At 50.5% G+C, this 14,254-nt stretch overlaps 1 protein-coding gene across 4 annotated transcripts in view; it reads left to right on the top strand.

Annotated features, from left to right (window-relative positions):
- DISC1 (DISC1 scaffold protein) overlaps nt 1–14,254 on the top strand; it is a 311,563-nt gene that overhangs the window by 161,033 nt on the left and 136,276 nt on the right. For all 4 annotated transcript variants that reach the window (XM_027770847.1, XM_027770846.1, XM_027770849.1 and 1 more), the window contains exon 9: nt 7,519–7,707. In XM_027770847.1, the coding sequence (XP_027626648.1) occupies nt 7,519–7,707 (189 nt within the window). The remainder of the gene's footprint in view (nt 1–7,518; nt 7,708–14,254) is intronic.

The following is a 14,254-nucleotide window of genomic DNA, read 5'->3' as shown; positions in this document are numbered from 1 at the left end:
AGGAATCCCTCTCTACCCTGGGCTCCCTGTGTTGAGGCTTGGGGCAACACCATGGAGAGTCTTGGAAGCCCTGTTGAATGGGGAGGGCCTTAAGGGACGTCATGAGGATAGTGGGCCTTCTGTCTGTCCGAACATTTCCATAATCCATGGTCGTGGAGTTGAAGGCTCATCCTGGATCTGATCTGTGGCCCGACTGCTTTCTTTATTTGAGCGTTGTTTGTCATTTTCAGAGGCTGAGAATCAGAAATAGTTTTATTTTCAAACCCAGCAGGTCCTAGTGCCTTATTGAGTGATGTGTTCTTTAATTCATCTCTCTTCTGCTGCATTTCATCACTGGCGGTGACAAGAAGCCCGTGGGCACTTTTTGTTTGCTTTGTATTTAAAGTCTGTTCATTTCTTCCATGAGAGAGGGAGAGAGAGAAAGGAAGAGACAGTCCCCCAGCAAGGCCCTGACACCGTGACCCACGCCGTCTCACGGGCCTGCGTGTGCCTGGCGTACTCAGAGGTCTGCAGATGTGTACCCGGAGCCCTCCGTGTGGTTTGGCCCCTGCGGCGTGTCCTGACTTACTGCTCGGCTGCTGTCCCACCCCACCCAGCGGTCATGTCTGTATTCAGCTGGGAAGCTCCTTGACCACGCTGTGTTCTGGGGAGGAAGAGCAGTCCCGACTGACCCGCATGTGGGACCAGTACCGTGGTGGAGATGGGCTCAGCAAGCAGGCTGAGACCAGGGCATGCAGGGCTCTGGGCCGTGGCTGAGGGCAAGGCTTCAGGAAGTCATTACAGCTCTGCCAGCAGGCTGGGCCAGGACCGGGGCCAGGACCGAGGCCAGGCTCTCGGACGGCCGATCTGGCTGTGCTGCTCATGGCGGGATGGAGCTGGTGTGTCTGGGGCTGGACAAGGGCTTCCTCAGGACGCTGGCAATGAAGGGGGAAGAGAAGAGGCGTGTGGAAAACCTCCAAGGAGGCCGTAGCTGTCCCCTGGAGAGCGGTGGTGCCATAGGTGGCGCCCTCGGGGCCCGGAATGGCCCTACCCCTTCGGTGCTCTCAGACCCACTGGCATTGCAGTCTTCACGTGGAATGGGCTGCTGTGCAGTCAGTTCCCAGTAGCCAGGTGAAGCTGGCTCTCCGAGGCCTGGCTCCAACTGTCGCCGCCGGCACCGGGGGCCCAGGCTTGCCCTGTGCAGACCTGGCCCCATCATCTGCCTGTGGAACGCCCCCTCGGTTGCTGCCTTCCCCGAGCCATGCGCGGTGCCCAGCGCTCAGGAGACAGTCAATGAAAGCAGCTAGTTTTAAAAATGGGCTCTTACTGGTGGGTCGCCCTTTTCTAGCATTCATTATTTCCATACTTTCCTTGTATCAGGGTTTTTGTCACTGTCCTGACTCCGGGGGGAACTCGGGTTCGAATCCCAGGCCTTTGTCATCCGCCCCTCTGGGTGAGGAGCTTCCTGGTGTACAATGCCCGGGGTGGACCCGCCTGCACACCGCAGTCCACAGCGTCCCCGTGGTTGGTGGGCCTCCAGCTCCCCTTCCTAGTCATCTGGACCTGGGAATATGGAAGCTAGACAAACGTGGCCCTGCGTTCTGGCACAAGATGAAGGCCAGTGCTAAGCAGGTCATAAAAGCTGTGAAGAAACTTTTAAAAGAGCATTACAGGCAGGGCACTGAGCCGGTTCAGATGCCAGAGGCAGCTCCGCGCTTAATGAGCCTCTGGCTGGGATCCCGGTAACCGGCGAGGTGGGGCTTTGCTATTTCTTCTCTGGTCCGGCTTGGCAGCGCCCTCCCTCCGATCGTCCTGCTGTCGTTCACACATGTCATAGGCACTCCGAATCCACGTGCCCTCCAAAGAGTCTGCTCTCTGCGCACTGAAATCCTCTGGGGAGGTTAAAGAGCTGGTATCCAGCCCCACCCTGCCCTGCCTGGAGCCCCTGGGGGTCAGCCTGCCTGTGGGAACCTTGAAAGATTTGCAGGTCTTTTTATTTTTTTAAATTTACTTATTTAATTCCATTTCTTCTTCTTATTATTATTTAATTTAACCAAACAGAGAGAGAGAGAGAGAGAGAGAGAGAGAGAGAGAGAAAGAGAGAGAGACAGTCAGTGAGAGAGCAAGCCACCCGATCCAGGACTTGAACCACAGTTGGCCATGTGAGAATCCAGTGCCTTTAACCACCATGCCTATGTTCTGTGAAGGCCAGACCTCTGCGCCAGCGAGGGGCGGGCTGCCTGTTCGCCCAGTTCCTTCCTGGTGGGTGAGTGCAGACAGACCCTCGGTGCTGCGCTGGGCTTTATTCTTCATTGTTTTATTTCATTATGACAGGGTATGGTGACAGGCAGAGTGGCAGAGTGACAGTGGGGAGAGAGGCGTTTTAAACAGAGTCTCGCCTCCGGTCGTTTGCCTCTGCCTTGCTGATAGCCAGGATCTGCGTGCACCCCACTCTCTGCTCTGACCTGCTCGGGCGGGGCCCACGTCTGAACCCAGGCCTGCCTCGCCCGTGGTCCCCTCCTCATGACAGCGCTGTGGCTTGTGCTGTGGCAGCTGGGTCATCCAACTCATTTTAAAATATTACAATTTCCCCCCACCGCCATAGTGCATGTTTGTTTGTCAGAGAGAGAAAGAGGCAGGTGGAGGACTGCAGGAGCCCGACGGTGGAAAGGGGGCGCTTCAGGTGGTGGGGCTGCTGCTGCTGTGGGAGGCCAGAGGCAGGGGCTAGCAGTGGCCCCCTGGGCTTGGTGGGGGCGTATTGGACACTGTGCTTGGTCGTAAGTAGGGCACAGACAGTCGGGGAGCTGCCATCCGTGTCCTCGTCCTGGTAGCTCGGGGCCCACAGTCCCCCAGGCCGTGGCATAGCCTGTGGGTCTCTGGAGAGAGCAGCCTGGCTCCTATAGGTTGGACCCAGAGCAGGTGGGCCTCCTGGGCTGTCTTTTGTCGATGGGGGTTGGTTTCCGGGCGGGTGCTGAGGTGTGGGTCGGGGGTCTGTTTTACATACGGTCTGGCAGGGAGGGCTGCATCAGGCCAGACTGACCTGGGCATGGATCCGAGGTCAAATGCTTATGCATGTTCCCTGAGGGCGGGGTAGCAGTTCCTCGTGGCTCGGATTTGGTGTCACAGCCTCTCTGGCCTCACGGTCATGCCGCCCATGTAGAACGTTCACCCTACCGCTGGCCTTTTCCCAGGCTTTCTCAGGCCCGAGGAGGGGGCCCAGGCGCTAATGAACCGTCGCTCTCCCGTCTTTTATAACGTGGATTACGGCGCCCAGAGCATGCACTTCCAGCACACCTGCCTGGCCGCCCCTTGGTTTCCAGAGTCTCCTCCTCGAGCTGTTCCCAGGAGGCAATGCGGTGCCTTCCACATGCTGTCTCTGGGTGTGCAGTTGCTGCCGCCCCACTTCTTGTTAACTCTCACTCCGAGACACGCCCTGGACAGGTTGGCATCTGCCCATAAATAATAATCAGAGAGCTGGCAGCACGGCTTTGTGGTCGACAGCAGGACTCCGGGTTGTCTGAGGGGGATCTTGCCCTGGGGCTGCTGCCCAGTGACCTTCAGCGAGACGTGAACTTGGGTTTTCTCACGGGAACAGCAGAGATAACGATGTGTCTTTCCGAGAGGGACAGCACAAAGAAACAAATTGCTGTCCTGAAACCAGACCTTCTGTGGCTTAGAACTTTATCTCGTACTTATTGAAATAGCTCTTCTAGATGTATTTAGGCTTTAAAACAGTCACAAACCACTCCTTAAAAAAGGAAAATAATTGGTTATGGTTTTCCTAAACTGTCTGCATGTTCAGAGTTTGAGTCTTCTGAAACGCACTTTGACTCACAGTCGTCAAGGCCTGAGGCCCCACACACCTTCACCCTGTGCCGCCGAAGTGCCTGGCGACGCACTTCCCCTCGAGAATAAACTGCTGTTTTCTGTAGGATTTTCTGCCAAGCTGCTGACACCATTCTTCAAGTGTTAAAGTTGAGGCTTTCTTGGCTTACGAATCTGCAGGGACAGGATGGTCCCAGGCACTAGCTGAGGCTCAGTGGTCCTGAAATGGTCGGAAACAGCAGGGAGCGGCCGCCGGTCACTGAGGCTGCCAAGAACAGTCGCATTGGGACACCAGCATCCTGACTCTGGTGGGAGTGAGCGATCTAAGGCTCATTCCTGTCTCAGAGATGTTAGAATTAAGAAGAAAGGGAAAGTGCCTCTTAGAATCATCAAGGTGGATGTGACCTACCCCAGGCGGTGGCGAGGTCCCAGGGAGAGGAGCTATTACTGTGAACATGGGTACAGTCAGCTCGTAGCGGGGACTCTGGCAACAAGAATTGCGATTTATGATGCCCTCGTTAATGCTCATTATCAATCTAGTGTTTTCTTGTTTTCTTTTCTGGCTGAGGAGTGATTTGCATTTCGTGAAGCACATGTCTTACGCATACAGTTCCATGAACTCTGACACCTGTGTTACCACACCCAGCAGAGAGGGGGCACGTGTCCTTCACCCCGGCGAGATCACATGTGTCCAGCACATTTTTCAAGTCCCAGGTCTGGTACTTGAACCATCAAAGTGGCCATGTGGGATCCAGCACCTCAGCTACCACACCACCTGCTGGCTGAAGAACAAGATTTTTTTTTTTTTTGAGAGGTTTTTGCTATAGGGCACGTGCACTCACTGGAAAGACAGAAAGAGACAGAGAGACAGAGAGCGAGAAATCACTCCCCAGGGAGAATGGCCATGCTGCAATCCCTTCTCCTCCATTCTCCTCTCAGGATCTTGGGCACACACGCACACGTGCCCGGCGTGAGTTTAAGCTACCAGGTCCTGGACTTGAACCACGGTCGGCTATGTGGGAGTCCAGCGACATAGCCCATAGCCATTACGTTAACTGCTGGTCCCAAGAACAAGTTTTTTTTTTTTTTTTTTTTTTTTTTTTAGGTTTTCTCTATAGGGCGCATGTGCTCGCCAGACAGACAGAGAGAGACATAGAGACAGAAAGCGAGAAATCACCCCCCAGGGGAGATGGCCACACTCCAATCCCTTCTCTTCCATTCTCCTCTCGAGATCTTGGGCATGCACGCACACGGCGTGAGTTTTAAGCCACCGGGTCTGGGACGCGAACCGCGGTTGACTACGTGGGAGTCCAGCAACATAGCCATTACGCTAACTGCTGGTCCCAAGAACAAGTATTTTTGATTACATGCTTTTTTTCTGTGTAAGTACCTAGAAGTAGAAGAGTTGGATCCAAGGGTAGGTGTGTGTTTAATTTTAAAACTAATCATGAATTTTGAGACAGACGCACACACACGCACATGCACACACACACACACACACATGCACACACACACGCACACGCAAGCACAAGGGCCTTTGACAGGCTCTCGCCATGCTGCTCCTACCCCAGCCTCCCAGCCATCCGGAATCGTGGGCTCGCGCGGGTGCATCTGGTGTATTTGGGTCGACCCAGAGTCCACATGGGGGCGTCCCATTGGCTCAGTGCCATGCAGTGTGCCACCACATGCCATCACGGCTGGGTCTGAACGTTTCCTCTGTGGGAAGACAGCGGGGTGTGCCGCCTCCCAGGTGAGAGTCCCAGGTGCTCCACATCCTTGTGGTGCCGACACTCTCGGCTTAGCTCGTCCGAGCCCTCAGCAGGGGTGTGCAGTGGAGGCCTGGGGTTCTAATTTGTGTTTTCCTGGTGACTAGTGATGTCAGGCCCTTCCACATGCTACTGTCCCCTAGTGTGTCCCTCGTCAAGTGTCTGTTAAGTCACGTGCTCATTTCTCAGTGGTGTCATTTGTATTTTTTAAAAACTTTTTAAAAAGTGTATTTATTTCTTCAGAGAGAGAGAAAGAGACAGAAAGAGACAGAGACAGTGAGAAAGAGAGAGAGAGAGAGAGAGGTGCCCCAACAGCGTCTTTGGGCCATGGCCCACCCCCGCCTCAGCCAACCCGGATCCTGGGCATGCGTGCGGGAGGGAGACCTGGACGCAAACCGGGGACCGGCTTGTGTGGCTTCAGCATCGTGGAGCGCTGTGTTAGTGCTGGGCACTGTCTGACCCATCTGCAGTTTCACCATGGAGCCGGAGGGTTCGAGTCCTTTGTCAGATATAGGTGGAGCAAATACTTTCCCCCAGTCTGACTCGCTACTCATTTTCTGAATAGCGTCTTTTGATGAACAGAAGTTTTAAATTTGATTAAGTTAATTTATCCATTTTTTTTCTTTCATGGTACTTTCTGGGTACTCCCTAAGTTTTGGTCTGTTCTGAGGTCAGTGAGATACCCTCCACATTTCCTCTGGCAGGCTTACTGCTCCGACTCCTACTTGGGGCCGGATGCCTCTCTTCCGCAGTGTGTGCGGTAGGTCTGCCTGGATGGTCCGGGCGGACGCTGTCCCCACGTAGATCGCTCGCTGTTCCAGCACCAGGGTTGCAAAGACTTTTCCCTGTTGATTCGCTTTGGCACTTTGGCTGAGAATCAATGGGGCACAAGAGCGTGGGCATGCTCCTGGGTTGTCCATCGTGTCCTGTCGGTCTGTCTGTCCGTGTGCTGGCTCCATGACATTTCACTTTGTAACGGCTTTAGCTTGACTCTTGAAATTGGGACTGTTTCTCTAGGCTTTTTCTTTTCTTTTCTTTTTTTTTTTTTTTGCGCTTTAAAATAAGCTTGTAACTTTCCACAAAAGAGCCTCATGAAGTTTTGATTGGAGTTGTGTTAAGCCAATAAATCAATTTCAGGAAAATTGAAATCTTAGCAATATTGAGTTTTTTGACATACGTATATATTTTCTAATTATTTAAGTCTTTAATTTTTCTTGGCAGTTTAAAACATAGTTTTAATTGTAGACCTCTTGCACCTCTTTAAATTTATCCCTAAGTATTTTGAGTTTTTAAATGTCTCATAAATTATATTTTTTGAAAATCATGTTCTAATTGCTTTTTAAAAATATTTATACATAACTTGATTTTTGGGTATTAATCCTGCAACCTTGCCACTTCCTGTATATCAGCTATTTTGTCCAGTGCATTACTGAATGTCTGGTTTATTCTTGCAGCCACCTGTGATTTTGTCTTATAGCTGTCATATATTACAAAAGCTTTGTCTCAGATCTGCTCGTTTTCTTGCTCCGGGTCTTGCATTTTGAGTAATGGGGGACTAGAATTTCAGTTGAGGTGTATTCTGACTTCAAGCCCCAGCCCCTTTCACCAGACTAATTCTACACCCCCTCCTTGAGCTTTGCGAATTGCATGGAGTGATACGTTATGGCTTCCCGGGCATGTTTTTGTATCATCGTGTTTCATAAGTTTAGCCAATAGGACCCCAGTACAGACTTAACAAAAATAAGGTGATAAAGAGACTGGCGGGGGGGGCCTTTCCGGGGGACAGCATTTTCCAGGCTCCTCTTCGGAGGACTGCTAAGGAAGCTGTCCCTCACTGCCACGTTCAGTCCCTTCGCCCACACCGTGAATTGCACCTGCCGCGACGTCTTCCATGCAGGCTGGAGCTGTAAAGCTTCTTTCCCTCTCCCCCTTCTGCTGTGTGCTGCAGGAAACCATTTCCGCACAGCTAAGGACCTCGCAGAGGAGATGCGATCCTTGGCATCAGAGAGAGAAGCGCTGGAAGGTCTCCTCGGCACGCTGCTGGCGCTGAGTTCCAGGACCGTCCACAAGCTGGGGAGCGTTAACGAAGAGTGCGGCAGACTGACGAGGGAGCTGGAGCGCCAGGAAGCTGCCTATGGTGAGTGGCCCACGCTGCCACTGGTGGGCTGTTTGCGATCCTTCCCGGGTCACATGGCTTTCTGTGAGCGTCATTTTCAAGGGCATCGAGGGGCACATGGTTCTTTTCCTGGGGGACATTTTTGGCAGGAGCCTTGGCAGTCAGAATGGAATTTCTTGTCAGCTTTTGTTTTGCTATTAACATATGACATCTTCTGTTTTTGTTTCCCTTCTCATCCCTGGAATTGTTGATGGCCTTGTGATTATTAGCGCCGTCTGTCCTGGGCACAGGTTGGGGCAGTCTCTGTCTGACAGTTAGCTTCCTTTTGTCCCTTGGCTCTGCCTTCGGGTCTGCACAAGCACAGCTAAAGCAGGTGCCCCTGAGAAAAGCCCACATGGCAGCTCTTCTGTGTGTGCGCTCCTGAGAGCTCGTCCCCCGAAGAACGATGTCGAAGATGCCAGTGCAGCCTCAGTGGAGGCTCTGCTTGCTGGAGAGCTTGATGTGTCCTCGTGTTCCTCCCTATCCCAGCTGTCGGGGCAGAGGAGGGCACCTGGGGCTGCACCCTGGTGGAGAGTCTCTGCCCGAACTGACAGAGTAAAAGCTCAGGGCCAGCAGACTGTAGCAATTATATCACTGGTCTCCTATATGGTCAATGGCAGTTCAAGTCCTGGACCCGGTAGCTTGAAACTCACGCTGGTGCATGAGTGTACGTGCCCAAGATCCTGGGAGGACCAAGGATTGTGGCATGGCCATCCCCCCAGGGGATGATCTCTTGAGCACATGTGACCTAAGGCAAAAACCTCTTAAAAAAGTGCAACATGTCTGATGGTTGAGTTCCTAATGTGCAGAATGATCATTAGAAGCCAAGTTAGATTTAAGATGTGTGAGATACTGGGACATGTTTCTTGACCAGTAAACGAGGACTAGCGTGAGGCCACAAGCAGATCGCGTGGTGTGGACGGTGGGCTCCGTGCAGTGAGCACCGCCAGGCTGGCTCAGCGGCTCGCGGCTTATCTTTTTGTCCTTTTGCTTTTAGAGGTCAGACCTTGGCTTATCAAGTATTCCCATCTGAGCATAAATAATAATGGTGATCACGTGTTGAGGAGTGACAGCCCGCCCACCCAAGGCCTGCCGCTGTGGCTCACGATGTCACGCGGGAGGAGTGTTGCATCTTTACTATCGTTTTCTTTTAACGTACAGCAGTGAAAATGTAAGAGTTCTCCTGTTACCACCGTGTACTATTTGGCACAAAGCGGGGAATACATTATGTCTAAGAATAAAGAAGAAAAGAACAAATTTGAGCGAATTTAGTCCAGCAATATTTTCCTTTGAATAGTTGAGCTCTTGGAAACCATTAATACCTCTTTAAAAAAGGGCTGTGCAGTGTTTTTTGAATCTCATCATTGTCACTTCACCAAGTATTTTCAAAATGATGAATAAAACATAAACAAATGGGATGAGAGGTTGTTACCACGGATGATTCTAAATTGCAGACAGCGCATTACTGTAGTGAAGGCTCTCTTTATGAAGGGTTTCACGCTCGGATTTGCTGGGTCGGCCGCTCTTTCTGTGTGGGGCTGAGGCTCATTTCTACCCAGCCTGAGGTGCCTTGGCTTTGGGTGAACCAGATTAGTCATCTGGAGTTGGTGAGAGTGTGGGCAACAAATAGGTAAAAGTGAATTCTGAGTAAATCGATGCTTTTATCTATTGAGGTGTAAGACAACCAGGCCAGAGCTCTCGTGCAGCTGTCTTGGGGTTCTGAGAGTTCAGACTTTGAGTTGAAACGTGGAGCGAGCCCTGTGGATAATATGAAGTGTGTATGCCTGTACGGACTAGGATTTTTAAAACATTAAAAAATAAGACTAAGAAATGAGCAATATGCACAGTTCCTCAAAAAAAGATTGATTTCTGACCATGGTTGCAGAACGCAGCAAAGAGGGAAAGCGGGCAATTCCGGGATGGACAAACAACCCTGTCTTTTTAAAATGTGTGTTTGTTTACTTATTTATGCGTGACAGAGAGGAAAAGAGATTATTTATGTATTTATTGCCAAAGGGTGTGTGTGCTCGTAAGAGCTAGAAGGAGAGTACCCACGATGGAGCAGGCCAGCCACAGCTATCTCACTCCCCTCCTCCTTCCGGTTAGGATTGATTCGGGGCGCACACCCACAGGCACTCAGGGTATTTTTCAGGCTGCCAGAGCTGGGATTTGAACCATGGTGGCCCGCATGAGATCTGGTCCAAAACACAGGGCCTTACCACTGTGCCATGAGGCTGGCCAAGAGAGATGTATTGTTGACAGGTCTTGCCATGTGGGGATCCCCGTTTCACCTCCCCGTTGGCTACAGCCAGCACCCCTGCCTGTTTAGTTTGGGCTGGGAGCTGAACCTGGGCCTCCTATACGGCCTCAGCCTCCAAGCAGCAGCGCCTTGCAGCGTGAAGCTGGGGCTAAGCCTGCTTGTCTTCTGTTTAGTTCTGCACCCTTCAAGAAGTGATGTTCAGTTTAAGATGGCTGCAGCCGTGTGTCTGTCACATCCAGGCTGAGAGAACAGAGAGGGAAGAGAGACCCCTGTACCTTTGCCAGGGCCTCTGGGAATTGGCACACCCCTCTGCTGCCCATCTCCGAGCTGACCTGTGACAGCCTATTGCAAGGGATCTGGGCACTGTCCTTACCCTGGGCCACCACCTGCCTGCTAAAGCTTGCGGTTCTGTTTCTACAGCAAAAGGGAAGACTTATGGGTCAGGAAGCTTATTTAGGATACACAGAGGGAAATGTAGAAATATGAATGCCAATGTGAATTTCAAATCATGCTTTCATTGTGTGCAACCTTGCGTTTAACTTTAAATATGGTGGCTATTAACTTGGTCTTCAAATTTAACCATTTTGTAAAGAAGGGAATTGAGTTCTTGATGGAAGAAAAAGTAGATACATGTTTGGGTGGGCTAGAATATCATTTTGATATAACTAAAATTCACTGAATTATTAAAAAAAAAGAAGGGAAGACGTGGCATCTCAGGGAATAACTAGGGGTCCCTCTCACGCAGTGAGTGCTCACGGATGCAAACTGCCTCTCTTGAAACTCATCTGAGGTCTACTTCCTTCGCTGGTCACTTGAGATGTCCTCAGCTCCGTGTCTCCAGCTAGACCGCGAGTCCAGAGCACTGCCTCACGTGCCCTCTCTGGCGTGGGTCCCGGCCTGGGGCCTTGCAAACCGGGAGGAGGCTGTAGCCCGTGTTTGCTCCCTGGGGCCGGAGGCAGAAATGAGGCCTTAGTCCTTCCTTCTTTTTGGAACACGATGTGCACCGCGAATCTGGTGCTGCCTTTTTTTTTTTTCCAGTTTGATGAGAACAGTGATCAGTCTGGCCGTCTTTCATGGAAGGCGCTTGGGCTGTCTGGGCCGGAGATCCTGACCAAGATGCCGTGCACAGAGCAGCGCGATGACAGGGAAGGGCCGGAAGCACCCCAGCTCTCGAGGTGCAAGGGCCAGTGCTCCTCGGGGAGCCGCCGGCTGGGCCACCTCCATGTGGCTGCTGGAAGAGACCAGAACCGGCGTGCTGAACTCCTGTCTGCTCGGGGGACTCAGCAGTATTTGAATGGTTTTAAGTGCAGTAAAATAGAATGAAAAGCTAAATCTATCTTCCAACCCCTGAATACTTGTGGAAATTAACTATAAACCTTTAATTATTATGGATTTCCTTTTTTTTTTTTTTTTTTTTTTTTTTTTTTTTTTTTGGGAGAGGGTGGGATGAAAGAGATTCTTGACTCTTTTTAGTTGGCTACATCTGCTTTTCAGAAAAAACGCCGAGATTTACATAACTGGTTTCTCATCCCTTGTGTGCAAGTTGGTAACCTGTATTGTACTTTATTAATATTGTTGATTTCACACTGTAACTCAGGTATAAAGGAAGGAGATGTCAAGGGGAGAGATTTAATCACAGAATAATCAGGCTAGAATTTTAAATAGGACATCGTTAGCATGTTAATGAATTTCCCTACTCTACACCAGCTGCCAAGTAAAAGATATTTCAGACATAGCCCCCAAATCTGGTGTGGTCCGAGGTAGGGTCTGTGGCCCGGAGGACTGCCGGGAATCTACAGAGGGGCCCAGTGAACTATACAGAGGGAGTCTCAGTGCAAACACCAAGTGAAGATTTTGGTTTTCATGGCTGACAGTGCCTACCTGAAACTCATTTGCCTTTCATGAGTCAAGGGGAGTGGGAGGCAGGTAAGGGCCATTTAAGGTAGTGAAGTTGGAGTGAGTTGATGCTAGTACATTTTGCTTGAGGTCAGAAACCCCACTCGTTCGACTGAAAGTTCAGATTCTTATTCGGACTGCCTAATAAGTATTGAGTTTGACATTTCTAATGAAAGGCAGTACATAGCATATTGTAGGGAGGTTTTAATTGTTTTAAAATTTATTTATTTCTTCTGAGAGAGAGAGAGAGAGAGAGAGAGAGAGAGAGAATGAGAATAGAACACCCTCAACAGGGTCAGGTCATACTGCGATGCTGTTCCACAGTGGATTTCAGTTGGCCTGGGCTGGAGAGCTGGACCTGGGCTGGCCACGTGGCTTCCAGCACTGCAGTTCTGCACATTCTCACTGCACCGCTGAGGCCAGGCCTGTTTGTTTCTTTACTCTACAATCCATGAGTGCAACTTCTCTCCAAAGTCTACCCACATCTGTCAAGAAAAGTGAGAAATCACCCCTGGGGGGGATCACCACGCCACAATCCCTTCTCCTCCATTCTCCTCTTAGGATCTTGGGCACGCACGCATACATGCCCAGCATGATTTTCAAGATGCCAGGTCCAAGACTCAAACCGTGGTCATCCAGCATCTTAGTCACCATGCCAGCAGGTGAATAGATCATGAGCAGATTTTTAACACATGAAAAAGTGCTTTTATTATTGTTGTTATTAATTACCTCTGGGGAAAACATATCAGAGGATGCCTGTAAAGCAGGGGCTCAGGGCTGCACTATGAAACTGCACACTTTAACTCTGTGGGTATGGATGGCGCCGCAGTGTGAATGTGGTCTGTCACCACAAAGGACTCTTGTCTTTCACAAGAGACTGGTTGGCTTTTGTGGGAAGACATTGGTTCTCATGAGCGGGTTGCACCAGTCAGTGTGTGCCTCATGCTCTTCCTCTTTTACATTGCCCTCAGTGGCTCTGACACCTGCTCCTGTCATGTGACCCATCCCTCATGGTGCGATGCATCCAAGGCCCTTGATCAAAATGTGGCCGCTCATCCTTTGCAGCCTCCAGAACCGTGAGCTCAATAAACCTCTTTATAAATTATCCAGTCTTAGGTATCCTGTGATACCACTAGAACCTACCAAGAGTTAGTTTTTTCCACAAAAGAATATAATTTTTCAGCAGATTATTAAAATCTTAATCTCATTCTAAGATTCCCCTAGATTTTTAAAAAATATATATATATATTTTTTGGAGAGATTTTCACTGTAGGGCGCGTGTGCTCGCCAGACAGACAGAGAGAGACATAGAGACAGAAAGCGAGAAATCACCCCCCAGGGGGGATGGTCACGCCACAATCCCTTCTCCTCCATTCTCCTCTAGGGATCTTGGGCATGCACGCACATGCGCCCGGCGTGAGTTTTAAGCCACCGGGTCCGGGACACGAACCGTGGTCGACTACGTGGGAGTCCAGCGACATAGCCATTACGCTAACTGCTGGTTCCCCAAAATATTTTTGATATAGGGCACATGCACTCAACAGAGGCAGACAGAGAAAGAGAGAGAGACAGTGAGGGGGGAAGTGAGAAATCACTCCCCAGGGGAAAGGCCATGCTACACTTCCTGCTCCTTCATTCTCCTCCTGGGATTTTGGGCATGCATGTACATGCACCCAGTGTGATTTTCAAGCTACTGGGTGGTCCGGTCTAGGACTTGAACTATGACCAGTCATGTGAGTGTCCGGCACCTTAACCACTATGTCACCTGCTGGTCTCAGATTCCCCTAGATTTTTTTTTTTTTTTGAGAGATTTTCCCTGTAGGGCGCGTGCGCTCGCCAGACAGACAGAGAGAGACATAGAGACAGAAAGCGAGAAATCACCCCCCAGGGGGGATGGTCACGCCGCAATCCCTTCTCCTCCATTCTCCTCTCGGGATCTTGGGCACGCACGCACACGCGCCCAGCGTGAGTTTTAAGCCACCGGGTCCGGGACACGAACCGGGGTCGACTACATGGGAGTCCAGCGACATAGCCATTACGCTAACTGCTGGTTCCCAGATTCCCCTAGATTTTAAGAAACTTTTTTAAAAGGACAAAGCATGGGGTTCTCAGAAAGTTCATGGAAAAATGGAATTATAGTGATATAATTTTGGTGCCAAAAAAGGTGAAATCCATGCATACATAGTTATTTTCATAGTATGTATTTTCTGCATACTTTCTGAAGATGCTTGTGTGTGGCTAGCTGCAGAGTAATAGTCTGACGGAAGCAAAAGCAGCCATGTAGTGCAGATGGGTTATGGGCCGTGAGGCCAGGCAGGATTGGAATCCTTTAGATGCAGTTTTGTCTGTGACGTTGTTCTATGTCACACACTT

The sequence above is a fragment of the Tupaia chinensis genome, unplaced genomic scaffold, assembly GCF_000334495.1.
Source record: "Tupaia chinensis unplaced genomic scaffold, TupChi_1.0 Scaffold000161_1, whole genome shotgun sequence".
Classification (NCBI taxonomy): domain Eukaryota; kingdom Metazoa; phylum Chordata; class Mammalia; order Scandentia; family Tupaiidae; genus Tupaia; species Tupaia belangeri.
This window is presented reverse-complemented; position numbering and strand designations above follow the sequence as displayed.